This window comes from Pithys albifrons, chromosome 5, assembly GCF_047495875.1.
Source record: "Pithys albifrons albifrons isolate INPA30051 chromosome 5, PitAlb_v1, whole genome shotgun sequence".
NCBI lineage: Eukaryota > Metazoa > Chordata > Aves > Passeriformes > Thamnophilidae > Pithys > Pithys albifrons.
Window position 1 is genome coordinate 36,066,798 of NC_092462.1, and position 17,102 is coordinate 36,083,899.

At 37.7% G+C, this 17,102-nt stretch overlaps 1 protein-coding gene across 1 annotated transcript in view; it reads left to right on the plus strand.

The window, feature by feature from the left end:
• The first annotated feature begins 8,480 nt into the window (after positions 1-8,480).
• ANXA10 (annexin A10) overlaps positions 8,481-17,102 on the plus strand; it is a 29,793-nt gene continuing 21,171 nt past the window's right edge. The window contains exon 1 of the mRNA XM_071555169.1: positions 8,481-8,498. Coding sequence (XP_071411270.1) covers positions 8,481-8,498 — 18 coding nt within the window. The remainder of the gene's footprint in view (positions 8,499-17,102) is intronic.

Genomic DNA, 17,102 nt, shown 5'->3' on the forward strand with positions numbered 1-17,102 from the left:
GGGGTGGAATTGCTCAGGATCGGGGGTCCTGGACAGTGTCCTAGTTCTTTTCTTCCCTATGATGCCGAAAGGGTTTTTTTTAATTTTTCAATTTTCATATTTTGTAGATTTTAGGAACACAGTAGATGTAATGCTGTAGATTTTAGTGAATTAATATTTAGCAGCTTGTAGCATAAAGTCCTTCTATCTCTACCCCTGCTCCAGAACAGGCAGCTAAGATCTGCCAGCTATTTAGTCTCTTCCTCAAGGTACCTGATTAAAGCATATCAGAAGAGAACATAAACATGGAGCAGTGTGACCCGAAGCCCTGGAGAGCATCCAAGAGATCTTTGTGTGCTGAAGAAGAGGAGGTGGATGAAGACAGAGGGTCCCAACGACCCCAGCCCCAATTCAACAGGGGTGGGAACTGGGAGGGGACAGAGGTGGAACTGGACATGTGGACAGTAGTGATTGAATAGGTTATATTATAAAAACTATAGAACTTAGAGCTTGCAAGAGTGCGCATCTATGTATTCCTGGATGAGCGGGGTTGCTCATTAAAGTGCCTGCCCTTTATCTTATCTCCTACAAAACTTGGCTCGGAGTCTTTTTTACAGACTTTTACGGCAACACCCAAAAGCTACTCATGCTTTTTTTACAAGGAGTTTTATATAGCAACACTCTCTGCTCCATTTCTAGTGAGGGAGCACAAAGAAAACTTTCTTTTCCTTGCTTTCCCAGGAGGAGGCAAAGATGAAGATGCCTTCCTCCTTCCAGGTCCACTTTGGCCCAGTTTTGCTCTTAACTCTGCATTATAAAGATGACACAAAGCCTCCTCTCCAACCGCAGACAAAAGGCAAACTAGCACTGATTTTTCTCTCTCCTCACCACGAACAAGGGAAGGGAAAGCATGAAGGAGACCACGTCTCTCTGCTCCTGTGCTTTTTGAAATCTTGGTGTCAGAAGTGGCTCTTGCCACCCTGCCTCTCTGCACAGGACATGGCTCAGTCAGTCATGTGCTTTGCTAACTATGTGCAGAGTGACCACCCAGGCCAGGGGCTGAAGGTATGCACATCTGACACATCAGACTACAAGTTGGGTGTTAAGCAAGATAAGAGGCAAATCCTGTGAGGTGGGATAGCGTTTCTTTTCCTGACACAGATGACTCAGCTGTGATCATTCCCTAGAACATTCATACCCAGCTTGAAGGTTTTCATCTCTTGTTGGTGAGCCCACTATAATGGGCCATAATGGACTCAGATGCACAGACACAAGACACAGCTGCAACATCTTAGAAGCTGTCAGACTCCTGAAGTATCCTGTGACTCACAGTATTATATCATCCAGTGTAAAACTCCCCACCCCAGGGGAAGTACCTGAGGCATTCCCACCTGAATCTGAATGTATATAATTCCGACTTTCAGGGCTTCCACCACTGCCTTGATGGATCCAGACTATGACCACTACCTTGACCACTGAACATTGGAATTGCAACAACCAAGTCTTGTTGACAGACCCAGTGGGTGCCTTGCAGGTCCTTTCAGTCACCTGGGGGGGCCACAGCCCTGCTCTTATTGCCTGTATCAGCACAACAGCCTCAATTCAGCACCATGCAAGCATTTGTCTGTATTGAATCCTGGCTATCCACTGTTTCCTCCCAGTTCTGACTCTCCGACTGTTTCTACCAGGTTTTCCGGATGTGGGGAAGGCAAACCACATGGAAGGGTGGCTACCTTGTCTCTGTCCTGTGGCCACATGTGGCTTTTCTGCATGGGGGAGGCTGGCTGCCATCTTGCTTTGGTCCAGTGGGCAGGTCCTGGGAAGTTTTTCCTCATCAGCTGGTTTAACACAGTTTTATAGGTACTGTTATTAGTATTTCTTCTTGGCAAAGAGTTATTTTCCAGTTACATCTGCACGTATTTGGTGTCTCTCTGTACTGGCAAAGCTAGGGAAATTGAATCCAAGTGAGGATATTTCTCTCTGAGATCTCCATCCCTCCAAAGTGTCAAACCAAGACACGAAGGCAGCACATACCTGAAGTTGGTGTGACGCAGCACACACCTGAAGTTGGTGTATACAGCTGCATATCCCAGAAACACCACAGAGCTGTTGGTGCCGTGTTCAGCCTAAGTTTATAGCCATCTCACTCAGAGCCAAATCAAAGCTCTTCAAGTTTACACCAACTAGACTATGTGGTATTTGTGCCTGAAATAGCTTTAATTGGATATGCTTCTGGTCAGCCCATCATCACACAAGACTATTTTCACTAGAACATCATTTCTGAGAGTCTTCCTGTAAATGGGAATCTGTGCTAACTGTAGGAGAGCAGTTTTGCCTAAACGTCTGAAAGCCTTGACACCTGCTACCAGTTCTGCTACCAGCTTCCTGGGTAATATTATACAAATCAATCATTATTTCCTTTATTTGGGAATAATTCTGATTTTCTGTGGACAGCATGTAATAAATTAAAATACGAAACATAATCATTGAGTGTAAGGTGCTATATATACTAACAATTAGTAAATGCTTCTGTGAAGTAAGACATTGATAGAAAAAGGAAATTATGAAGTTAATCATACAGTTTTTACTTAAGCAAATGATCGTTTAACTTTCAAATTCAACAAAGCCTGAAGTTGATAAAAACAGACCCAAAATTCAGTACAAATTACTAAGTAGTGCTAATATATGCAGAATACAGCTCAGAGTGAGATATAACCTGGAAATAACTGTTTGTGGAAAGACTGTGCCTTTCATTTGCTCATTTCAATGTCTATTCTTTTCACTAATTAATCTTTTGCTCAGTTCTACTGTAATCTTGGGAAATACAGCAGTCGAGAAGTAAACAAGGGAAATGGGATTAGACATACTATCAAGCATAAAAATGGGCAACTTCCAAATAGAGGAAAAATAAATTAGACAAAGCAGAATGGTTTTTACTGTATACTGAACCTTTGAGGCAATGTAAGCGCTACACACTTGTTTGACAAATATGTATTTTTTTAAGTAATAAAAACAATTATAATAACATTTCCCTCCATTCATGTTGCACGGCTCACTGTGCTCCCCATGACTGATCATTTAAAACTGACTTCTGTAAAACAAAACATCCTCCCTGAACAGGGTAAAAATCAGTTCAGTTTTTTAAGTGAAATAATTTTTAATGCCAATTACCAGTTGCCATGGTAATATAAAAGCTCAAGAAATATGTATTTTACTTGTTTGGCATACACAATGTGCTTCCTAGAAAGGTGCACAGTGAGAAAGTGAAATGTCTGTAGGAAGACAATACTAAGGTCAGATTCTCATTCTTCTGGAACTTACACATTGTCATTGAAGTTGCATGCTGACACTATTAATTAAGCTTGGCTGACTCCTTTTTTCTTATTTTTAAGCAAATAATTGGGAAGTTTTATTAAAGTGAAAATAATGGTACTAGAGAAAAATATTTTGAAATAATGTGATTTTCCTTTCAGTATGAAACTTTAAAAAGATCCATCCATGGTGATTCAAATACAACCATTCCAAAGGTGTCAGAAGTTCTGCTGAAATACTTGTATGCAGGTTTAATAAGCTTTTAAGGAAAAGTTTTTCCTGGCTGGAAATATATAGCTATTTTTCATTTAGCTAGCAAGTTTTCAGAATGTAAATTTTGAGTCCTTCATTATAAAAGGTGTTAAAATTGCATGTATACAGATGTTTGCTTTAATATTTCTTTAAGATTCAGGAAAACAGTTATAAGAATTTTAGAAACACATGTAAATTCATCGGTGGAAGTGAGGTTCAAAGAGTGAGAAAACCTCCTCAAAATTAATTCATACCAACTGCTTGCATTGCTAAATAAAAATTTACAGAAACAGTTTTCATACCATTAAAACACACAAGTTACCCACAAACACTAGCACTGTACCATAAAACAAGAATAACATTAGGGAAGAACACAGCATGACATTAAGAAATCATATCTAAGCAATACCTCTAAATAATATATAAAACCAATGTATTCATCTACAGGAAAAGACTAAGGCTTTTTGTTGAGAAGAGCATGCTCCAAGCAGTTCCCCAAAACAAGTGATCAGAACCCTAGGAAACCAGTAGCACATATCTACCACAGTCTTAAACATAACCTAAATACGTTAAACATGAAAAAGCTATACCAAGGCTATAAATTAATGCATTTACAGTGGCAGGAAGAGTCTATAGTGTAAAATTAAAAATTATAAAAAAGACTTCTATATCCATCCCATTGAAAACAAATCTCTATTCAACACTGTAAAATTGCAAATGCATTGACAACTGTACGTATTCACATTCACCCTCCCTTGCCTAACAGTAGCTTAAATGTAGCTTGCACATTTAAGAAGACTAGAAATAAAAAAAAATAAAAAATTGAGGGGTCAGATGTGAGGGGGGTTTGTGAGGCAGTGGAGCTAAGGGGAAAACTCATCCACTAGAACTGCACCTCTGATAGTGGCGAAGCTGGTAGTTTAGTGAATTAGAGCTTTGCCACAAGTGTGTGGGTGATTATTTTGGGGTGGTAAGTATGCAAATATTTTGAAAACTATTCTGTTAGCTATTGCCACAATAGACTCCTAAGCAACTACAGCTTCAATGAAACTTAGGGGTACTTTACAGTGTAGAACTCTGAGCTAGAGCAATTGTAGAAAGTCAAAAACATCAATGCAAGTTTAGTATAATTCCCCAGTATCTAATTCAGTGATGCTCAGGACTGGGAAGCACTCTGTAGGTCCATGATTTTTTTTCAGTTTCTTCCACTGATGAACCACCAGAAACTGCAAGTCTGATTTACATTGACACAATGGTGAAACCAGAATTTTACACTCACTAAGTAACAGTGCTTCTGCTCTTTCTAGAAAGGTAAGCCCACTGCTATGTTTCATTACTGTCTCGTTCTTCTCTTCTTTAATAGCCTACATTGTTCCATATGGTCAGCCTTTTTTCAATGCCTACATCCCAAATGGGAGCTGGCAGTCGCCCTTCCAAGGCGTAGACTCAGAGCTCCACAGTCCTCACATTATCTGGAATTGTTTCCTCCATACACACACCATGCTCAGGCCTTTTCTCAGAAACAGGACAGAACTTGGCCCTGCCAACCCTAAGGGGAATTAACAGGTAGATAAGTAGCCAAGTTCCTTTTGTAATATAAATACAGGCTTGGGATTTGAGTCATAGGTCCTACAGTGATTCATTTGCTTCCAAATACTTAATCATGGTGAGCAAGATTCTACACATGCTCCATACACATTCTACACAAGCTCAAACAGTTAGTGAAATTCCCACCACCACATTTTTCAAAGGACCAAGGTTGTAACTATGATACTAGAGCTAGAGATTACCTGTCTACCAATATTTCTTGACTTCTGTAGTGTGCTCATGCATTCTGTGCTCTGGTGAGAGCTGGATATTCCACTAACCCCAGTTATATCAGATTTTCTTTCCACCATACAAACTGCATGCTCAGCAGCACAAAGTCCCATGCTTTTAATGCATTTCTGCTTGCCACTGCAGTAATACTGCACAAGCATTTCAATTAACTGATGAGATTTCAGAGCAATACCTAAAAGATTATTATACCAATAATGTGAATTTTATTTTTAATTTATATGTAACCAACACAGTAGAAGGTAATTTTCAGGGAAAACAGATATAATAATTTCATATTTAATAATATTTACTCATCTTCTTAATTCAATAATTTTTAGATTGATGTCTAATAATAATTAGTTATGTTTTATTATTTTTTCTTAAGGTTTCTAATAGAGTAACATGGAAATGATCAGTTGCAAAGTCTAAGCATAGACACATCAATAATCAGGACAGGGGAAGTTTGACAAAGAACCTTAAGCACAGGTGAGAAATTCCATTGTTTGTGAGGACCTGATGAAGGGGATCTGGCCTCTCCTTGCTTCAACAGAAAAGAATTAAGATTGTCCAAAAAAGAACAGGTAACAAAGTGAGGGAGGAGAACATTAAGATGGAATTGAAAAATGAAAAATTTTAACAAGAAAAAGAGGACGGAAAACAATCAGGTGCCCAGAACACTAATGAAATGCCCAGTCACAGAGTAATGAGAATCTCACCCTATAACTGTGTGAGAATTGCAAAGATTAAATGGAGGTGAAACAGAAAAGGACTTCAATCTCTCCAGTTCACTGTGAACAGGAAGACAAATTATTTTTTCCCCTTTCCCTTGCAACATCTTTTTTTTCTTCAACTGTTAAGGCTCCTTCACTGTTCTTTAATCTAAACAAACTGTGTGTTACCTGTCTTTCTGCATAAGAAATTATTGCTGCTGTCGTCTGCAGTATCTCCAAGTCGTCAATTTTTTTTTCAAAAGTGAGATTGACAAAAGCCCTTGCAACACAACTTCTTTGGTTTTCCCCTAAAATACAGGGTAAGTAACTTCCCTAGATTTGACTCACACCTCTGACCCACTGAGTCTTGAAGAAAACATGAAGGTGAGGTTCAACATGTTCACTCTGGTACACAAACACTGGATTCATTTTGCTGAGCATTACGTGGACAAATATATTATTCATTTCTTTGCTGGTAAGCCCTGCCTCTCCCCTTGGAGGGGATACAGCAGGAAAGGACAGCCAAAGGACATTCAAAGGGAAAAGGAGGTTGAAACTTTCTCCCCCATTTTCTCTAGACTTTCTCACAGCTTTCCTGAGAAAGTTTCATTAAATAACATGTAGTTCAGTAATTAGTTAGGTGCTTTCCTCATATTGTGTGCCAGGTATTAGTATTTTATAGAACAACAAATTTTGACTATTTATTTACATACTGTGGTTCCTGACCACTGAAGATTTTGACATAAGCAGAATAAAACATTAATGTAATACAGTAAACTTAATCCATTTTCTTTTGTACTGGAGATTAACTGTATTACATTCTAATCACAGCAAGAAAATACATGTAAAATTAGAGTCTGTAAAAAAGGTGTTCTAATCACTACTTTAAAATATGTTTCAACAGGAAACTTGATGCTGCTCTAGGTACCACCTTCTGCACCTCACATGTGCTATTTCTAACCAGACAGACCAGGTTCTTTGCAGATCATTTTTCTTAGCTGTACAGTGGGACTAAATTCCCCAGCCATCCTCAAAGAGCACTTGAGATACAAAGTACTTGGGAACAATTACAATATAGTAAAATACCTACCACAGCTCTAATAAAAAAGAGAAAGTAAAGACGGGCCACTGTGAAGTCCATGTTTCACACGTGTGTTTCTTTGTGAAAGTCTTCCAACTATTTCTAAGGATGCACACATGGCCTTTACATATAACACAGGCTGACATGCAAAACCTTAAACTGAAATCAATACAGCTGATTTTATACAAGCCCAGAGACAACTTTAAATTATTAGAAGAGTTGCTACAAAATAAAGGCTACAAAATATTAAGGCTACAAAATAAAGTGGGTTTTTTTCATTCTTTCACAGCCTTCCTAAACTGTAAGAAAAAAAATGCAGTTTTTATAAGTGCTACAAAGCCTGTGATGGATACATTAAGAAAAACAAGAAAATTTGGAGTAATTTAATTCAGATTTTGAGCTACTACTACTGTCCAACCAATAGAAAAATATTATCTTGCTATGCTGGTATCCAATAGGGAAAACAGTAGCCTATGCCTTCCATTCAAGTTTCACTAAAGGATATACAGACTGATTCTGCTCCCTTATTTTTATATTCCTCTATTTTATATTCCTTTTTTTAGTGTGTGGGAGAAAACTTCATATTTTATGAATGGTTTATTATAATAATTATCATGAGCAGGAAAATACATGTTATTAGCTCTGAAAAACATGGGTTTGCTGTCAGTTAGCTAGTTCAGATTCTGTATAAGTCCTCAAAGACAGCAATTTTACAGGATTTTTGATCAGCCATTCACAGGATTTTGTGAATTGTAACATGTGTGAAAAGACCCTCATTCACACAGTTCCACTGAGGCCTACCTGATTACTCCAGGTAACATATAGGGGGCTTTAAAGCATTGTCCTATGCATGCCAGCTATAAATAGTTATTAGAACAAGAGATGAGATGAGCAATTTCAGCACAAGGAGAAAAAGGAACTAGACCAGACCCAATCTGAGAAGTAAATCATTAACACAAGCACTTTCTGTAGGTGTTTCATTTCGTGACTAGCTGAACCTGATTCGTAAAATCAACACAGTAGAACAGAGGGTGTCGTACTAATGACTCTGTTTACCTACATTATAATCACACTTATTCAATACATGATTAATGACTAAGTATACAGTTAATCTATAAAAGCCAAGGACATATGGTACCTAAAGGTGTTCTGCTTCATTGTTACTTTGGAGCCTAATGTACTTGCTATCAGTTTGATTGGATGGTTTCTCTCGAATCTCCAAAACAGAATAAGACTTATATATAAAAATTTAGTTTATGGAACTATTACTTTTAATCTAGGAAAGCTGCTATTTCCATCTCAACAGAACTTGAAGACTCGTATCAGAAATGTATTGTGGAGATTATGTGAGTATAATGATCTGTTCTCTGAAATCTTTCAAAATTTTTCATTCCTGTTGAGTTATCATCACGTATGTTGGGACCCATTTCCTTCCATTGGTATAAATGAATCACAGGTGAAGTTAATTTATTTGTGATTTCAGTCTAATCTTAGTGTTACTTACAGTATATATCGTGTCTGAAATTAAGATTAAAATATAAAGAATTATTAGTTCTTGTCTCATAATTTTAGACCTTACAAGAAAAAACAATTCAACCCTCTTTCTAAGGCTTTTTCTATGCTTGCACTTAGCTGCTCAACTAGAAACTAAATTATATGGTATCACCTAACTGTATTAAAAGTAAAAACATTAATTTTTTCCGGAGTTACCTATTCCTGGCACTATTTTGGAGGCTTTATAATTTCAGAAGATCATTGGTAAGTGCATAAAGTAACTGAATAGATTTATCATTTATAAATATTTGGGTTTGTTCACAATGTGAAAAATAATTTAAAGCAAAGAAATGCTACCTCTACAAGGGCCATAACACATATTACTTATTGTTCCCCATCAAAAATTGTAGCAGTGTATTAAATGGATTCATTAGCATTCTTTAAGAAAAGTTCATAGTGCAATTTTAAATTACATTCTGGAAGATACTAGAGTTATTATTTCATGACAATAAAATAGGAAATTGCTTTCTGTACCTGGCATACTGATAATTATATTCACTAAGGACTTTATTTTAATTATTACTAATAGGAATAATTATTCATTCCTCTCAAATGCTTTTTGTATGTACATTCCCAAAAAACTTACAAATCAATATAGAATTTTCTAAAGGATAAACATTTTTTCCTTCCTTACTTTAATTGATAGTATAGTTGACTACGCCAATCTTATCACTAAAGTATTTCTTCTAATAAAATTATATTACATATATTTGCTTTTCTAAAGTAATAGTTATTGAATGGGGATTACTTATGTGTTTGGTTTTCTGCAGTTTGGGATCTTGCATTCTTTACTCGACCAGCTAAGAACTAAAAAGTTATTTTCTTCTTTGTTTCTTTTTTTTCCCCCTCTTTCAATTATAGTGATTCTGTAATCTATTCCTGATAATTAAATGAAGACAGCAAGAATAAATCTACCTGACAAAGGTAGTAGAATAGTTTCAGCTGGAGATGTCAAGAAATTCACTTTCTTTTCTCCTACTGATTAATTGAGACCAATTGTAATTAAATAATTGACACTGCATCTGCATATAGTGCGTTGTCTAATATTAATGATAGTACATTATAAATAACTTACAGAAGAAATTCTTTTGCTGTTAAGTCACTAAAATTGGCAATTTTGATATTTTTAATGATAATGCAATATTTTGATAGTATTACAAAGAAAATCTAATAGATTAGACAATAATCCTTAACTGTGGCAGATGTTTACAACAGCTGTGTTGGTGTAATTTAGTGTAACCATTACACATTAGTCAGACTTTGGGAGTCCATGAGCAGAGGGAACACTTAAGTTCCTAATTCTGATTCTCTGAATTGCACCAAAATACTCCAAAATAAATGATGTTAATACCATTTCTTCATTCTCTCTTCTTCTAAATATGGAAAGATACAATGATAAAGCCTTTTGTTTTCGTAATCCCAGAAGGAAGCAGAGAAGCAACTTGAGACAATGAGGTGCATATCGGTCTCAGGAAAATCAGGAAACCCTGATTACGGGCTTTGTCTGATGGATTCATGGGTTGAGTAAATTTATACTGTTTATTCCCATTTCCATGTGTTGTGGGGCGGAAAGGGAGAGAAATCAGGGTTTTTTCTGAACTAGATCACTGGATCCTGATTAGTGGAGCAGACTACTCTGTTGAGGCGCCCAGACAGAATGGTGACATGCAGAGCCCATGTAAGCATTCTCCCCTGGGTGCCTGCTGGTTCTTTCAGATAAAGTCAGTCTTGGAGCAGTGGCAGTTTTCTCAGAAGAGACTCAGCAAAAAAAAAGCAGAAAAATCACTCTGGAAAATCTCAAACAAGAAAACAGGGCTTACACAGGACTGAGTGGTGATGCCATCACATTAAAGAAGTCTTAAAAGCACACTTTAGACTTAAAAATGTATGTATGTATGGCCAAACTTCATGAACGAAGATGTGGGAAGGGCTCTCTCCACGTGGGTGTGCCCTTACAGCCTGCGCTATGGATTTTTTAGGTGAGGCACAGTGTGGGCAGAACTGGCCCCACCGTTTAAGTCCTAAGGTTCATTTGCCACGGCCGAGCGAGCTTGGACAGTGACAGGGAAGTCCTCAGGACTGTCACAGCACCCGGTACTAACCAGGGCTGACCCTGCTGAGCATCTGAGATCTGACGGGATCGAATGTCAGGGAGCCATTTAACTGCGAGAGGGGGACGGTCAATACTGAGACTCGAACTCACGACCCTAACCCTAACCTTAACCACAGGACCGCCCCAGACTTAAAAATATTTTTCAAGGAATCCCAAAACATTGATATACCATTAATTCAGAAGCATAGGAAACATGAAAAAGATAATTGGAAGCATTACTTTCAAAATGTACTTGGTTCTTTGAGTTGACCTCCACTATATTTTATGCTCCCCATATTAGTAATTACATGGAGTCCCCCAAGATTGAGATTTACAAACTGTTAACGGCAGCAATTCTGCCAGATTCAGCAATTAAGGACATCATCATTATCAGAGATTACATAGAGAAAATGGCTCCCTGCAGGACCACAAGTAAAACTACAAGAAATTAGAACAGATGAAATCTGTGACCTCTCATATACACATTCAGGAAGAGATGGGAGGTTTTGGAGAAAGAATCTTCGATGTTTAGAAGTATCCCTTCCACTACTGTAACATATATTTTTCAGATTAAAGGTAACACATACACTAAACTCACAGCAAATCAAAATACTCATGAAATTTTTATTTATTAAAGTTGCACACAAAGGATATTTTCGCCAAAGTATAGTTAGCTCATAGTATGTAGCTAATAAAGCAAGCATTTTATTTTAGTAGACATTCCCTATGGGAAACATTCAGACTAAGGAGTCTGCCTTTGTTTGTTATCAGCAGAATGACTTACTGAACAAATATTATTAGAAGGTTGTTCATACTTCAGATTGCTTTTTCCATCACTAGACTTAATCGTCTGAACTTTACACATAATTTGATAAGAGTAGTCTCAGTTCTTACTGATACTGTTGCTGAACTGCTTATGACTTTGGTCAGGAAAAGCTGTAACTTTCTTGCTCTCGCACAGAAGAAAGGTAAATTGCAAGTATCACTTTTTAGACCTCTTATAAATTTTTCAGTCTCTTTCCAATATCTTTTGTTGGTTTTATTCATTCTATCAACACCACACAAACTTGTCTGTGTTCTGTCTGCACAGCTGATTGTGGACTCAGTTCCTTATATGAGAGTGAAATGAACATGTGTGAACAGAGAGATATGTAGAAAGTGTTCACATGGGCTACCTCTGTGGAAACAAATCTGTATTTTCGTAGATGAGGGTATACTGACATCAGAAAGAGGATTAAAATCCTTAAAGTCAAAACTAACTGAATCTCCTATGGAGATTGTTTGCCTTACCTTTAGGTGCTTGGACACATTGTGAGAACAAAGCAAAATGTTGTTTTTCTTCCTTCTGAACAATACATATCCTCTCCATTTGGATGCTGCAGGAGAAAGCCAGTATGGAAGCCATTTCTCCATGCTCAAATACATCATTTTGTCAAAACTAACCCATGAAAAGGCCAAATTGCCCCCAGAAATAACTTTCTTCTGTTGCCCTTTGAAGGAGTTTTAGATGCAGAAAGCCCTGCCATGCTGAATGCTATGCTCACAATGGGTGCTCCAGCTAAATGGTGCATGACATATGAGGGATGCCAGAATCCAGATATCAAAATTAAAAGTATTTTAAATTGTGCAATCCCTCACATCATTTCAATGACTATACCAGACATGACCCTCTGGTTTCTTCAGGATATCTGGCTGTATTTGTATGCATTTGTCCATCCATTTTTTCCAATCAGTAACTTGTAACATTATAGTGAATTTGTATCATATTTGGCAGAGGAATGCAATGTCTTCTGAAGTTTTGTAAAAACATGGTTCAGTGGAGGTGAGGGGACCAAATTCTTCTTCCAGTCAAAAAATACAGCAGTTTAAACTCTGCAGTCATTTATTTTATTGGCCTACCATTAGCCAAGCAATACATCCTTACTTTGGATTCAGGCACAGGACAAACCACATTTTACTTAGCCAGTAGTTGTCTAAGAAAGGACCTGACTGACTGTGTAGATGGAACAAGGAGAGGAAATTAACTGCTATTGTGGCTGGAGGAAGTAAGTAGGAAGACAGAGTCAAAAGAATCTGAAAGAAATCAGTTGTGGTTAGCTGCAGTGTTCACAGAACAACTTATATCAGAAAACATTGAATACACATGGTTTTGTATTTCCAAACAATACACCATCCTAATATCCACAGAATCCACAATCTTGCACCCAACCTGAGGAACTGAATCTGACACTGTTTGGCAAGCAAACACCTGTGTATGCACTTGTGAGGATGAACATTTGTGAGTGCAGAGAACTTGAAGGAAAAGTTTTGATTTCTGTGTCCTCTCCACTGTACTAATGAATATCTTTAAACATATGCAAATATGGGAGGAGCCACAAAAAGTCTATGAGTTTTCACAAGGTTCATTGTGAAGGTAGTGGGAACATACACTATATTAGTAATGAGGATATTTGAAGATTATCTGTGTAAGAGATGAGTTACAAGACAGTCAAAAATGTTCTTCATATCCAGCCAGAACATTCTCTGGTTTGTTTTATGACTGTTGCCTTTCATTCTTCATGCATGTCAGTAAGGCAGCTGGCTCTATGTTCTTGATGGTCTTCCCACAGACATGGCAGAGAAGCTGTTGGGTCCCTCCTAAGCTGACTCTTCTCCAGGCTAAGTCAAATTCCCTGAAATTCTTCTCACAGGGCAAGTGTCCCATCCTTTTCACCCTCTTGGAGATGCCACACTGTCCATTAACAAAAGTTCTCCCTCACTTTTTTCAACAAGGTGTGAAACAGTTCCGCTTATTAAAGGCATGAGACCCAAAAGCTCCCTTGAATCAATAAAAAGGCCTCCATTGATGCTATCCATGAGATTTGGATAAAGTTCTAATATTAAGAATGATAACTGATCTAAAAATGTCCCTACTTTTTTCATTTTACAAAACAATTCCTTTTACTTCCAAGTCACAGTTTTGTTTACTTGTATGGGTGGTTTGGAGAACATTGTATTTAGAGAAATGATATTCAGCGAGAACAACCTCATCTCTTCTTCTGACATCACCAAAACAACCACAATGCAACTTTCACTGCTGCAGTTTTAGTTTTGTTATGAAGTGTAATTCCTGCTCATTCCTGTAGTGACCTTCTTAAGGTATGTGGAAGAAAAGTCACAGCATCATACTATTAATTTCCCTGTGCTTTCCAGAGCTTAGCAGAGAAAAAATGTTGTATAAATAAGACAGAAAGAGCCATAGACTCAAACCTGGCCATCCTAATGTCAGACAGGTTGCTCTACGTTCTTTTAGATATTCCACCCACAGCAGCTGTAATGTATAATTACAAGTTAAGTGATTTTACACAGGTTTTTCTAGCAGATTAGTACAAATGTACTGAAAGCATGACACAAATGTAATACTAATGAGATCCACATTACTGCTGTCTGTGATATGTTCACTGCTGCAATGCTGGACATCATAGGAAAAGAATATGTGGGTTTGAGTTAACTCAAGCCCTTTGCCCTCTTCCAAGTTATTTTGCTACCTGTTTAGTATTTTATACTCTGTGTTTGGCTTATACAGGTATTCACTCCCCTCATGCTGGCCTGGCTAAGTTAGAAAGACATTCACACTTTTTTAATGAAGTGGGATACAAACATTCTCATCATCAGTTCATCCTCTCAAGTGTTGATAGCTGCACTCAATCCGCTTTGTGCTGAGATAAAATCAGCTTTCTTTGCAACAGTTGTGGTCAGTCACATCCTGCATTTTTCCCTGAGCTCCATGGACACAGTGCCCCTGCTCAGCTCGACTAAACCTACTTTGTTACAGGAGTCAGTCACAGCTGACTTCAGTGGAAATTAATGAAACGAAATAGCAGTATGTGTAACTACACTCAAGTGTTCAATCAACCCTAAAAATGTCCTGCTTCAAAATGGGGCAGTGGAAATTGTTTAGCCAAAAATAATGGAAAGGAACAATCTATTCACATGTAGTTGCCTACTCCCTGATCAAAATTCAATCTGTTGTAATTTTATTCAGTTATCAAATGCCTCTACTGCTCTGTTCCCTCAGTTTGTCCAGTCATGAACACTGCTGCCTAGTTATGCATTTTCTAGGCATATTTAGGCAGGGCAATCCTGTCTAGTTTTACAGGGGAACATGATTTTACACCCTGGGCCCTGGGTTCTGGAAGTAGAACCCCAGATTTTCCAATATGAGTGTTGTTTTGACTTATTTCCTCAATTTCTTGAGGTATTTTGAGCTAAAAAACGTTGCAATCACAGATGCTTCTAAAGTATGACCATGACCAGATTGTAGCAAATCTTTGCAAAACAAAATGTTTGCCATAAGGTTCACATTTTTGTCTCAGTACAGGAGATTATTGTAAGCATTCAGTCTTGCTCAACAACTTAAATCTACACCCCCTTTCCCTCTTCCCATAAAGAGCATTAGACTTAGTCATTTGCTCAGAAAAGCAAACTATTTTCAATTTCCACATTGTTTTAGAAGCAAGTTTCTTCCTCCTCACCTGCTGTGTATCCTCTTGTCATCACAGGACAGTAGTGCTGTTATCCCAAAGGTGGGCTCATTACCTGCTGCACAAATGCCAATTCACACACCAAGGCGAGGTACTTCTATTTTTTACTCTAGTTTGGGCAAAGCAGGGAGCTGGGTGGTAACCCACTAAAGACCGGAACATCAAAACTTTATGTTATTTATACATTTTCACAAACAAAGGCATCAGCATTTATTGATTACAAACAACATAACTTTTTTGTTAATTACTAGTCAAACCCCTATTTGCTAGCTATACCTCATGCTTCTCATGCTAATTAGTCTGCATGTACAGTTCTTACCTACATCTGAGTCTGGAGTCCATTTTGAGTAGGTGGCAATGAGTTAGTGGTCATGAACTCCCTCAATGGAACTGCCTTCCCTCCAGTTACTGCCCAGTTCTGCTGACTTCACATCTTTTGGCTCTCATCCAGACAGACCATTCCTCTTCGGATTGTCTTCCCTTTTCCCTAAAACAACAAAAGAGTAGCCAGGCATGCAAGATTCGCAATGGAATTGCTTAATCGTAGTTTGTCCAGCTATAGCTACTGATTAACAGCTAAAAAAGAGCTTACAAGTTTGGTTCAAATTCTGAGGTACTCAAATCTTGAGGGGCTCAATATCAGTGCCACCTGCCATCACAGCACTAAGGACCCATCCTCTATGGCAGGTCTGTGGATCATCTGCACAGCACTTACTTCAGAGAGGCACAGACAGCACTGCACATCCTAGAATCAAACCGTCTGCAACAAGTTTCCTTGACTTTGCCTTCCATGGTAAATATTGCACAGCACTCAAATTTTTTGCAACTGGATAAAAAAAAACCAAACTGAAAACAAAAACAAAAAATCCCAAACAAACAAACAAAAAAACCCCTACAAACATTGCAAGTCACAGCAACTGGTAGGTTATCACTGTGTAATCACATTGAATTCAGACCCAAAATTATCAAAATTCATCTCTAAAAACTTGAGCAAGACCTGCTTGAGCCTGTATTTCAAAAGTTCTGTGAAAATAGGTGGAATAAGTTTAATAAATAATAAACACCTAAACTTTCTGAAACTAAGTACATACAGTGAACTAGGGATGCTTCTGCAGGCTAATCAAAGACAAAAACTATGGACGAGATTACAGGAAAAAACTGACATGGGTTATGATGGGATAAACCTTCCTAAAGGTCAGACTGCGTAAACCTTGCAAAGTAGCAAAGTACTTTCTCCAAGGTACTTGATGTTGCAACAATGACTCTGTGAGCTATGGGAGGAGTTATACACTATTGGTTAGGCAGAAATTCCTCCTGCGGACCCTGGTAACCTGTATGCTGTAAATTCTACTACTCAGTTCAGAGAACTGATATATATTGGCAGAATGCTGAATTCGCTGAGAAACCACTCTGAAAATCCAAGTACAAGGTACACCGAAAATCCTTATCAAAAATGTCTTCTGTGAGATGGAAGATAAAGCCAAACACAATGTGTACACTATAAGAAAGTTTTAGTTAAATTTTAATTTGTTTAAGCACAAAACAGCAACAAAAGGGTGAGAGGTCTTTCCCACAAAGAACTTTTACTTAAAGAAAAAAAATACTGAATCTTCTAAAAGCTTTTACCTGAACTTTCATAATTAATTTGGTTCTATTTAAAAGCATCACGTTTTAGATCCTGGATAGGAGACAGACGCTTATTGAATATGGTTTATTCTACTGATGGTGAGCCTTAAATAAGAAGACAGTGAATACTTTATCAAAGAAGTATTCAGCAACTC